Consider the following 12,521-nt stretch of genomic DNA (forward strand, 5'->3'; position numbering starts at 1 on the left):
TTATTCCACACGCAAAAAAATTCGCACTTCGCAGCTGCTGTTTTTAATTCAGTTTGGAGAACACATTTAGGAACATTAAATTTCCACTTGGTCTCAGTTGTATATCATCCTTTTTACATATTAATTAATTTCAACATAGGGCCTATTTCAACATAGGGCCTGTTTTGCTAGCAACACAGCGCGTTCATTTAGTTACAGAGTTTGTATGCAGCTGCTGTTCTGAAAAGTGTTCTCCTATAGAAGCTCGAAATTCACGGCGTTTCAGCGCTATAGTTTATAGAAAAAGAAAGCATGGATACAGACATTATTTGTTTCTTCTTTCCGTCGCAAACAAAACGCCGTAAACTTCGATACCAGCAGCGGTAAACTGCCATCACCCATAACACCTTTCGGCATCGTATTGTTGCGTACGCTTACGCACTTCCCTAAATAAACAAAGAGGAAGATTCTAATTCTAATTCGCATGCTTTCTTTAGGAACAACGTTTAATGTATCCGATCCAATGTTTTTTTTTTTTTGCTGAATTATTAAAATACAGGTCATGCATGTACTCGAGTTTTTTATGGCATGATTTTCAGTAAATATAATGACGTTGGACTGAAATCCACGGCAAATTCCTAAATATATCTAAAGCTGGATTGCGTAAACGTGTATGCAAGTCGTTCATACATTGTCTCTAAATTTTTCACGCACGTAAACGCACGTAGAAAATTACGCGTCAGTGGAAATCCACCTTAATATAACATCGTAAAAGTTCAGCATGCGCGATATGTATCGATACTTATATGTATCGACATGTATCGACACTTTACTACTCTATTAGTTCTTATTCCAAGCTGCATGAACATAAAATTGGACGTCAAGCTAGCACTTGCTATTCCTTTTCCGTAATTTTCTATGGCACGAGAACAACTTGAAGGTTCCACGATGGAGAAAATTAAATAAAAAATCATGTTGAGAATCGGAAGCCGCGTAAGAAACGACAAGTCCCTCCTCGTTTTTACATTTTTACAGTTGATTTGCTTACGTGAAGGAGCTGAGGATAAAGATATGTTATCTTCTATCACAAGAAAGCTTAGCTACAATTTTAATTCCTAAAAATGTTTATCTAAATAGTAAGTGAAACAAAAGCAGCGTAGCTGGTAGCAGTGTTGCTCTTCTCATTAACTCAGATAAGACAAGTTTTGTTCCAGCCATGAACGTTTAAATGGAGGGGGACAGGAGGGCGGGAGCAACAGGGAAAGGGGCGAGAGAAGAAGAGAAGAGAGGGCGGGAAGCGTGAGAAATTGAAAAATTTCCTAACATTTCGTTATGCGGAAAGGGGCGGGAAGTGGGAGAAAAAGGTACGGGAAGCAGGAGGTTCAGATCCCCCTGTCCCTACCAAATTTAGAAACAAGTTGCTGCAATCCGGGTTCACTCTTGTTGTATGTAAAAACATGCACTGAAAACACATCAACATTTTTTTACAGCTTGCTGGATGGGAAATTCAGTTATCCACCGAATAAACTAGTTCCTCTTTGTATGACTGCTGAGGTCGAAGATGTATCTCTAAATTAAACAAGTTAATAGTACGCCCAGTAGAAGATGTTGTAGATAATAAAGAACGATGGGAACAGAACACGTGACACTTTGTCGATGCTGTCGGCTATTTTCTCCCTCCTTTTGTTTTTGATGCTCCTTTTGCTATGGAGTGGCCCATCTTCCATCACGGCCTTATTACCTTTGGTTGCGCGGTAAACCATTTCAAGGTCATCATCAGATCCTATATTTGGAACTCCTCCGTTGTTAGCTGTGGGAGAGTTGACGTCATTCTTTGACTGACCAATCACGGATCTTGGTGATGAGGAGATTCTTGTCGTCAGAGGAATGTCATTGCTCTGAAATAAAATCAATTAAAATAAATATATCTTATGTACCTTCCGCTGTAAATTTTTACTAGTTCATCCCTGAGTTGGTTACTCAAAATATGATGTATCTCGAAACTACACATCCATACACACTAATAAGAGTAATTTACTAACGTGTTGTTTTCAGAGCGCGAAGGCGAAAGTGCGAGGGGCCGGGGTGGCTGGTGGGAAACGAGAAATGTACCATAAAGAAATTAAAAACTAAATGAACTGGACTGAACTAGGCTGTGAGCAGTCTATTTCAATAGCAAGCAGTAAGTTACCTTGTATTTAATCTTGTCGTTGTCTTGTTTAGCACTCGATGCAAAAAGAAACACGATCATGCATTCCACCAGAGAGAGAAACACAAAGCTAAATGACACCAGTAGATACCAGTCCAAAGCCTTTGGGTAGCTGACTTTAGGCAAGTTGCCATTGAGAGATCCAAGAAGAAACATGATTGTTAAGATGGTGGTGATTCCTAGCGCCATTCTGTTGCCCATATCATCTTTTTCCATCCAGAAAACAATCCAACTTAACGTCACGACGAAAATGTCTGGAAAGTAGACTTGAATGAGGAAATAGCCGATTCGTCGATCAAATAAAAATGTGGCCGTCATAGTTGAGAAATTCCCTAAGAAAATAGAAAAACAATATAATATTTTTAGCAGTGGAATTTTATATGGAAAAGAATAACACATACTCAGAAAAGAAACACTGTTAGATGGAAGAAGGAACAAATTAAAAAGAAATAAAAAAATGCACCGCACAAATGATTGCAAACGCATAATGAACATGAATCTTAACCAATGAAAGAACGATCAGACGAAGGAACGAACAAATGAACGAACGAAAGAACTGACGAACAAAATCCGAACGAGTTGACAAACGAACAAACAAACAAACAGTTGACAGAATCAGTCTATCAAACATTAGGGAGCAATTGACTTTAATCCGGCTAACCTGTGTCAAATACCTCTACACCATTTTCAAGTGTGGAGCCTTTGTATTCAAACTGAGCCATCTCTTTGTTTGCAATAGTGACTTTAGTTTCTCCTGGTGCCCATTTGAAGATGATGTCCTTCGTAGTATGGCCGTCTGTGTGATCAGGAGACACAAAGTTGTCTACAATTAAAACTTAAAGTTTACCTTAACAATGATCACTAAAATATATGGGAGAATATGTTGAGCGTTACGTGTTTGCTTAATGCTTGCACTTAAGATCTTGACGATGATAATGATGATGTTTTAAACGATTAACCTAGTTTTTATCCAATATCTTTATAGCTTTCGCACTTATACTAGCTTCAATTTTTGTAAATAAATATGATTAGAATAATGGACACTTTATTCGTGTTTAATTACGTTTCGACTGGCGGCTATGTTTCCGGTTTTTGATTGACATGTATTAGCCTCAAGGGGCAACAGCGTTTTATTAGATGTGGAGACATCTAATAAAACGCTGCTGCTGAGCAGTACTCAGGCCACTCTTTCCGGCGAGGTGGCGCAACGTTTGCTATGAAAGCGGGCGTCCCTCATAACCTAATTCAAGCTCTGTCTCAGCTCAGAGCATTTCTTCGTTTCTGTCTATACTTTGGCTACTCTGCAGTTCCTTGCACGTCCGCAACAGTACTCCGATACATTGCCTTCCTCGCGAGATCGCTCTCACCGAACAGCATTCCAAACTATCTCAATGTTATTCGGATACTCCACCTTCAGAACGGCTTGCCTAACCCCCTTCAGGAACCATTGCTTAACTGGCGCTACCATATGATTCTACGCGGTATACAACGTGAACATGGTCAACCAACTCGACAAAAGCTTCCCATTACACCACACATTTTACGCTCCATTAAAACCCAACTCAATCTGAACTTATCTGCTGATATAACTTTCTGGGCAGCTTGTCTGGTTGCATTCTTCAGTTTCTTTCGGAAATCTAACCTTCTCCCACCGTCAGCAGCGGGTTTCGACAAGAACTGTCACTTAAGACGAAAAGATGTCATTCTCTGCAGTTGGGGAGTTATCTTGGTGGTTCGTTGGTCGAAAACGATTCAGTTTCGCCAAAAACGTCTGTTAATTCCTCTGCCAAAACTACCCAATTCAGATCTATGCCCGTTGTCAGCCTTGCACAAAGCCTTCCAGCTAGCCTCATCCGCAGATCCCGAGGGCCCAGCGTTTACGTACGTTAAAGGAACTCAACTTTTTCCGTACACCTACAGTTCATTTACAACGAAGCTAAAGAGCGCGTTAGAGAATTGCGGCTTTGCTGCTGAGCAGTACTCAGGCCACTCTTTCCGGCGAGGTGGCGCAACGTTTGCTATGAAAGCGGGCATCCCTCATAACCTAATTCAAGCGCAAGGTGATTGGAAATCATCCGCCTACGAACGATACCTGGACAAATCCTTCATATATAGACTGCAAACTGTCGCCACAATGGCAGCGAATATTACTTAAGCTTAGATACTTGCAAATCAGACATAAACGGAGTTTTGTTGTTTTTGTTTACTTCACTGATCACGCACACTCCTGTTTGGGGGGGTTGGGAGCGTTATTGGTCTTTACGCGCTATGTGCATGGTTAATAAAGCCCTTTACCCCCCATAACAGATGTGCTGTGTGATCTTTGAGTTGGTGATTTTGATTTTCCCGGAATTAAGATTAGAATAATGGACACTTTATTCGTGTTTAATTACGTTTCGACTGGCGGCTATGTTTCCGGTTTTTGATTGACATGTATTAGCCTCAAGGGGCAACAGCGTTTTATTAGATGTGGAGACATCTGTGCCAACCATAGGATTGTTGCACGCGTAGCGAGTAGTTCGCGCGGATTTCCCACCCTCCCCTCTCCTATGGAGCGTTATTGGTCTTTACGCGCTATGTGCATGGTTAATAAAGCCCTTTACCCCCCATAACAGATGTGCTGTGTGATCTTTGAGTTGGTGATTTTGATTTTCCCGGAATTAAAGATTACTTCATAGAAAGTGCGCCGTACGGATTTATACTTACGAGTTGCAAAACTTTGAAAAACGAACGAGTGAGCGTAGCGAACGAGTGAGTTTTCCAAAGTTTTGCAACGAGTGAATAAAATCCGTACGGCGCACTTTCTGTGCTGTAATTTGTTTATTATATTTTTAACGAGAATTCAACCACTGAACACCTAACGCCGATTTTTCAGTTTGTAACCTTTGACATACAACAGTTAACGGCGCGAGAAAACAAAGCTGCAAATGCACTAGCTTTACTTACAAGCGAATTCGCTATTTCAATAATATAAAAAAAAAATTACTGGCGACAAACTCTCCTAGACAAAAACTTTATTTGAATAAACACACTGCGTTACATTTACGTTAAAAGCAAAACTTCGTATCGCATCGAGGAACTTCGCTACAAGCGAATGAATTGCTGGCGAATCAATTGGCGAATTTTGAACAAATTGTGAATACACAAGGAGTCGATTAAATAAACAATAATTAGGACGTAAATCCAGATTAAAAATGCAATTTACTTTACCAAGACGATCCCAAAAGTGCCTGAATATTCTTAGAAAGTCCTCGGATGTGTTGTAAGTTCCGATAAAAGTCTTGTCTTCGCTTTCAATTATCGACACTTCGCCTTCGCCTATCTTCACTTCGCCTTTGAAGAATGATTTTTATCACTGCCGTATTCTTTAGGTTTTGCTTAGCGTGTTTCTGTTGGCTTGCCTTTCCATTAAGTTCTTAAAAGGCAGAGCTTTGTAAAGAAACAAAACGTGTAGGCATGTTTTTAAAACATAAATTGCCGTCGAGAGCAAACTTGCCGCTCGCTTTCTCAACCTCGTTGGAAACCATTTGAATTCTGGCGCTGTGATTGGTTAGGTCGTACTACTCTAGATGCTGATTGGTTATATTTTTCACATGTGAAGAAAGCTATACGCGAAGTTGATTGGACATATCGCTTTTTCACATGTGAAATATAGCAAATATAGAATTTTATTTGCAAGGTTTATTGCTTAAAATTCTCGCTTTATATATAGTAAAAACAATTTTGCGATTTTCTGACAAAATATATATTAGAAATTAATTAAAAACCTGATATCTGAGATGACGTTGCCAAGTTGGCGAACCGGACTTCTGACACTTATGACTCATTTTAGCACCAATTTGATTCCTTTCGACAATTTTAAGTTATGTTATAACATACCTTAAATGCTAAAGACAGAATATGACTTCAACTGGCTTGCTTTAAATGTTAGTGCGTAGTGTCACTTACAACTTCCAAACTTGAGGGTGCACTCCTGAGAGTCCAGGGGAAAATGCCGCAGATCCATAATGCAAGAGGCGAGTAATGTTACCCTGTGATAAACAAGAAATAAACCTTATGTGATGATGATGATGATGATGATGATGATGATGATGATATGATGATATTGGTCGGAAATGATCAAAGAACAGAAAAGGCATCTCCCACATTCAGTCTGAGGAGCATGTTGCCAAGAAAAGTGTGTATAAAATGTAATTATAATAGTCTGAAGGAAATACGGTGCCGAAGACAACAATTTACGTTTTCAACTTTTACAATGTCTTAAAACTACATTAACTCGATCGATTCAAATCTATATTGCATTCTTCAAATTAAACCGAATAAAAAAAAAACATTTTTTAATTCTCATAATTCATGGTTTCATTTCTGACTCGTCCACAGTCGTCTTGTGAGTCCGTCTTGAGTCGACTGTCAGGTTGAGTCTTGGGAGCTGAACACGGAGGGAATCATGGAAAGGAAGAAAAGAAGTCTTCGCGTCCTGCAATTTTCGCATAAGAGACCACAAGAGACGACTGGGGACGAGTCAGGTTTCATGTGTAAAACTTACCCTCTGCTGTATCTGATGTTTCCATTGGGATCAATTTTTACATTGCTGTGGGTTTCCTCGTCTGGAATCATCATGTTAGATTCACGTGCGTTATAACAGTAGGGATCTGGGACCCAGATGTTTTCGATATCACTTCCTTTCAAAACAAGGGTGCGATTCAGCTTTCCGGCAAGGCGTGAATCTTTCCAGTACTGACGGAAATATGTGTACACTTTGTACTCCTGCCGAACAAACGAAATATTGTTTCTTTATGTGTCTATTCTCTTTCTGTGGCTTAAAGCAGATGGGAATTAAATCAAGCTTCCTAATTGGATGCCTTACTAGTGCATTGCACTACAGAGTAACTCCATTTTTGAACCTGAGTGAAGAAAGCCGAGATGTTAAACGTTTCTGAATGACAAATAAAGAGTATGTGTTTGGTAAGTGCCTTTATAGGTAGGTAAGTTAAAAAGTCGCGTTCGATTTTTTTGGCCTAGACGCCCATCAGGCCGGAGCTTATCCCTTAAATTAACCGGTACTCATTTCTACACCAGGGATGAGAGTAGCACAATCAGAGTAAAGTGTGTTGCTCAAGAACACAATGCATGCGCAGTGCCCTGACCAGAGCTCGAACCCGCGCGGACCGCTCGATCCTGAGTCCAGCGCGCTAACCATTAGGCCACCACGCCACTTATTTTCCGTTAATGTGGATGACTTGTGATTCGCCCGATACAAGAAATAGTCTATTGTTGTGGCTCAACTTTTCCCATTAAGCACTAGACAATAGTGCTTCTGTTCTTGGTTGCGCTGAGGGACTTTGGCCGAAGCTAACCGGAAAAGCTCGTGACTAATCGGAAAATTGTCGGTCGTGACAATTTAGCTGCGATGGGGAAGTGGGTTGCGTAAATTTGTACTTGTCAGGACAAGTTTCGCCACTGCACCCCAAGGAAGAATTTGACGGTCAGTTGCCCATCGGTTTGATTAAGAAGTCGAGAATTAAATAATTATGCGTGCCTCATTCAGACCACCAATACCGAAATACGTGATACTAGCCTTTTCATGGACTTGAGTTGAGAAGTGAAATTTTTATATTGACTTGTATTCAACATGTGTTGGGGTGTTTACTAGGCTTTTGTACATTATGCTTTTGTTTCCCCACTAAAATGCTCCACCTTAATGCTCCATTTTTCCACTAAAATGCTCAGTCTCCCCCAAAAAAGTCACTAAAATGCACGGATAATGCTCATTGTACAAACGGTTTTTTTAAATTAATTTCAAAGTTTTTAACATGGTGTTAACTGTTAACACTTACAAAAACGTACAAGTGTTGCAAGTTACAACAACAACGTATACAAGTTCATAAATTCAGTCAAAAAATACAGAAAGTAGTTGACTATCTCTAGAAAGCTATTTGTAGTTGAATTTTGAAGTTTTAGTCTTCATTTTCTCTAAAAAATTAATTTCTTTTTTATTTTCTCGAAAAAAAAAATTTCCAGGAAAATGCCACTAAATGCTCGAATAATGCTCAATGCTTTTGCCTCACTAAAATGCTCGAAAAAATGCTAGCATAATGTACAAAAGCCTAGTTTTTATATATAAGGCTTATCATGTTACATGTATACGTGCGACGCACACGCGCACCCACGTTTGACCGCCGTGTGGTGAAAGAGCGATACATACCATGTTCGCCTCTTCAATGTTTCCAAAAGATTCCACATACAAGCTGCATTGGACAATGGTGGGTTTGTCATTTTCTAAAAAAAAATACAATTTTATTCAAATTCAACTTGGTAGAATCTATCCGACTAGAAAAACTGACGTAACATGTTGATTTCTCAATCGTAGCTATCAATCGTCGGAGTTTGTCAGTTTTCCGTAGTACGAAGTACTAAGGTCTCTCCCCCTTCACCCCATCCAAGGCATTTTTCCAGGGTTGCCTATATGCTGTATATGTTAACAGTACGGCTGCGGTTCCCATTTATACTACTGAATGTAGAGAGGCCTTGTGAGAATAAGTGTTTTGTCTTACCTTGTAAGGGACGGACCATTATTTTCTTGGAGGGGGGGGATGAAAAATTTTCCTCTGCGAACTTTTTTTTTTTAGTTTATGCACCTCTGCAAACATTTTTTTTTCGAAATTCTTACTATTTTTTGTTATACATATCGTGTTTGCAAACAATTTATTTTGTCTTTCCAGGCCCTGCAAACAATTTTTTTCAATATTTTTATCCCCCCCCCCCCTCCAAAAAAATAATGGTCCGTCCCTAAGGAAACAGCACCTGTACGACTACTCCGGCTTGCGCGCCAACCCCGCTGGAGCGCTCAATCACGATTCCAACGCGATAAGTACACACATTTTATAAGGTTTGTCTCTAGCTGACATTATTTTATCTACAAAAATCATTGAAAGAATCTATCTATCCTACTTACCAAAATCAGGTCTAAGAGCTTTGTCGTAGTTGGCGAAAAACGTTGAAATCACATCCCCATAAGTCCTGTATGAGTAATAAAGTTTAAATTTGCCTTTATGTATTCAGTTGTGTAAAGTAAATTAAAGGCCCCAAAATATTTTATACTGTATTTTCTAACACGCTGCGTATCATGACAACTTCCATTACAATGATTTTTTTATGCGATCTTACGCTTTAACAAGTGTACCAAAAATGCGTAACTAAACAAATGGCCTGTATGTACTTACAATCCGAACAGAAGTGTGGTGAAACAGATTGTCTTGAATATAAGCCTCCGTGCAGAAACTGAATACATAATCTTTTTCCTGTAAAAAGGTAAAAACATGATTCAAATCTTTGCCAAATCTCTGTCACGATAATTTGTTCGTTGCGAACCTTAGCTAGCACCAAGCTCACTTATGTTAACTTCCTATGGCATGAAGTTTAGAGCTTTTAGAGAAGAGAAGTTTAGCTTTTAGAGATTCATGGCTGAGTAAACATGTTTGTTACATCGAAAAGCAAACTTCTCAGTTATATATTTCAAGATCAATGCACTTTACTGCATTAAAATTTTATCTCTTAGTTCTAATCAGCTAAGCTGAACAGTATTAATTAGACTGCTAGGCGTCTCTTTAACTCTTTTCTTAACTTTTCGATGGTACGAGAAAGACTGATTAAAACAAATCGACGGAAAATTCTAGACGTGAGCGGTGAAGGAATAGCGAACCCAAGTCCCACTTTGTTTTACCGCTGATTTGCTTCTTTTTGTTGTTGTTTTAAAAATTAACGATGTTTCTACAATAGATTATATTTGAAAGGGGTTTGATTCACATGAAATTGACAATTGGGTGGGTAACGGAGTCTTTTTTAGTTTTGAAAAAGATTTTGCAGCTGGCGCAGGCAGCAACTTTGTACTAAATGGTCTAAAAGCTCTATTTATTGTCAGTCAGTACATGTAGAATACGGTATCAGTATTAAGAATCTTGGATACACTGCATATCGTTTTTTCTAAGTTATCCATGTGTATATCAAGTGCGTGATTTACAGATAGCTATTAAAAGACCTGTATTCATTTAATGTATGTTAATTCTGTTAATTGTAATTTGTGTTGAATATTAATGTACCAGGGATATCTGACCCTTAAGGTGAATTTCCACTGACGCGTATTTTTTTACGTGCGTTTATATGCGTGAAAAAAAAATCGAGACAATCGACGTGCGTACACGTTTACGTAGGTCGTTCATACATTGTCTCTAATTTTTTTTCACGCACGTTAACGCACGTAAAAAATTACGCGTCAGTGGAAATCCACCTTTAAACAAGAATAAATAAATTACTTGATATTGATTTGTAGTATCGTGACATTCTTAAAACCAGTGAAAATCAGATGGGCGGACTAGCGAATATTTTTCGGCACTCTCTTTAATGATTATTTTTGTGTGTGTGTATGTTTGTATTTTGCATCATACATATATTTTTAATATTAGTTGTGTATGCGGTAAAAATGAATTACATTAAAGATAAATTATCAATGGTCAGCTCTTCTCCGGGACATGACACCACTAAAAATGAATCATGACAAGTCAGTATTTGCAGGAATGTGTCAGCAATAATTTTAATGGCGTTTAAAGTATTAGTATTTTTGTCCCTTTCGTTAACAATACTGCTTTATTGTTTCTTTTATTTGTGCCTCGAGGCTAAAAGAAATTTTTCGCAATTTAACTGAACTAGTACTGCTATAGTTAAAGGTGCCTTTAATCATTGCAATGACCGTATGTCAATACACCAGTCAGAAACAAATTGCCAAAATAACAGGTTTTGAAAGAATGGGTTAGGGTTAGGGGTTGTAAGGGTTACATCCCTACTTCGCCGTATAAAGCCTATCTGTGAGTAAAACAAAATTACTAATAATAGCTCTGAATTTCTAAGCAATTCGTAATTATTGTTAAGTATAAAGATATGTTCGATCTGCGTTTATGCTTACTCAAGAATATATTTCACACATCTCAAGTTCATCGACAACTTGACTTCATCCAACATCTCATGAAGATCTGCATGCTTGTTTTTGTTTGTTTTTTTAAAAAAAAAGTTGCTTCTCTTATTGAAACAACTGGACGTATAAAATAAACACATATAGGATCCAACTTCGTGCGCATTAAAAATTTAAGGATCTTACCAATTCGCTTCCTTTGAAGGCCGTAGAAATAAGTCATATATCTATGATCAGCTAGATCGAGTTTAAATCATATTCATCAGAACACGACATTAGCGGAAAATCGTTATGTATACATTAGCGCTCCATGGGACACTGCGTGTTTTACCGACGTGATTTTAAGTGGCTTAACTGAGTTGTTTCATGATGCGCGCCATGTAACAAATAAAACGCATGTGCAGTTACTGTAAAAGGCAGAGAACAGCTATACAAGCGTTGAAACTCTTAAAAGAATAAAACGAGCGATGTTTCTTAAAGAAACCTAGCGGAAGTTTTAATGTAAATGACCCGTTAGAGAGTCAAGTGGATCACGCAATAATAACAGTCCTACACATGAGCAGTGAAACAAATTGATCATTAAACAAACGTTGGGTCACAGTCAGTTAAAGTTACGTGTAAAGAGAGTTGGCAGAGTAAAACGTTGGATGTTACAACGCTGTTCTTGAAAAGTTACGTTATAGGCAGTTGCGTGGGAGTCGGTGCGCTTTCGAAGCACGTCGACTCTAGTCTTTCAGATCGTCCGATACCAAGATCAAAGTTCTTTTAGAACAATCATTAATGCGTAAGTTCTAAATCCCATTAATACAGGAATAGCATTGACCTTAAACAGCCGAAGACTGGTTAACTCACCGTGATCAGTCCAAGAAGAATTTTCGTAATCCCGTGTGTAACTCTACTGACCCAAACACGACTAATAACAAGGCTTGATGTAATTTCTTTCAAATTTACATGTTTTGAAAATATTTGCATTTTAACTAGCAGCATTGTGTCTATTTCTATTAATAATCATAATAATGCAGATTCTTTGGCTGGCCTCGCTGCAGGAAATTGTTTCTATTCTTTTCTTTTATTACTCCAACAGTTACACGATGTGAAATAAATACATTTACACAGCGTGTCATAGTGCGCATTAAGGCACAAATACAAAATGGGTACAGAGAAAAAGCGAAAACAAAAAGATCATTTCAAAAGTAGTCAAAATAATTCTTTGAAGAGCTTTTTACTACGTGTGATCAGCCTGCCATTTACTGAATCTCCACAGCGTAGTCTAGGCCTTCTCGTATTTTCATGGAAGTACACCTTACTGTTATGAATTGCGCAGCAAAACAAAGCTGGAAGCAAACGCGTTATTTCTAGGCTGGGTTT

The 12,521-nt window shown here is 38.5% G+C and overlaps 1 protein-coding gene across 1 annotated transcript; it reads right to left on the reverse strand.

The window, feature by feature from the left end:
• Window positions 1–1,418: 1,418 nt before the first annotated feature.
• Window positions 1,419–9,532, reverse strand: LOC144629339 (gamma-aminobutyric acid receptor subunit beta-3-like). The gene is made up of 8 exons (XM_078487576.1): window positions 9,412–9,532; window positions 9,144–9,208; window positions 8,394–8,467; window positions 6,735–6,955; window positions 6,137–6,219; window positions 2,850–2,984; window positions 2,171–2,520; window positions 1,419–1,877 (listed from the first exon to the last, which is right to left on the reverse strand). Exons 1-8 carry the CDS (start codon window positions 9,507–9,509, stop codon window positions 1,563–1,565), a joined length of 1,341 nt encoding a protein of 446 aa, XP_078343702.1. The 5' UTR covers window positions 9,510–9,532; the 3' UTR covers window positions 1,419–1,562.
• Between the last annotated feature and the right edge of the window lie 2,989 nt (window positions 9,533–12,521).

Source organism: Oculina patagonica, chromosome 10 (genome assembly GCF_052425735.1).
Source record: "Oculina patagonica isolate OP01 chromosome 10, crgOcupat, whole genome shotgun sequence".
NCBI classification, from domain to species: domain Eukaryota; kingdom Metazoa; phylum Cnidaria; class Anthozoa; order Scleractinia; family Oculinidae; genus Oculina; species Oculina patagonica.

Excerpts from the sequence above, each read along its gene's own strand:
- LOC144629339 (XM_078487576.1), bottom strand. The coding sequence starts at position 9,509 with ATGTTTTTACCTTTTTACAGGAAAAAGATTATGTATTCAGTTTCTGCA. Across the intron at positions 6,220-6,734 it reads AACATCAGATACAGCAGAGG|GGTAACATTACTCGCCTCTT; the intron begins GTAAGTTTTACA and ends TGTTTATCACAG. Across the intron at positions 1,878-2,170 it reads ACGACAAGATTAAATACAAG|AGCAATGACATTCCTCTGAC; the intron begins GTAACTTACTGC and ends ATTTTATTTCAG.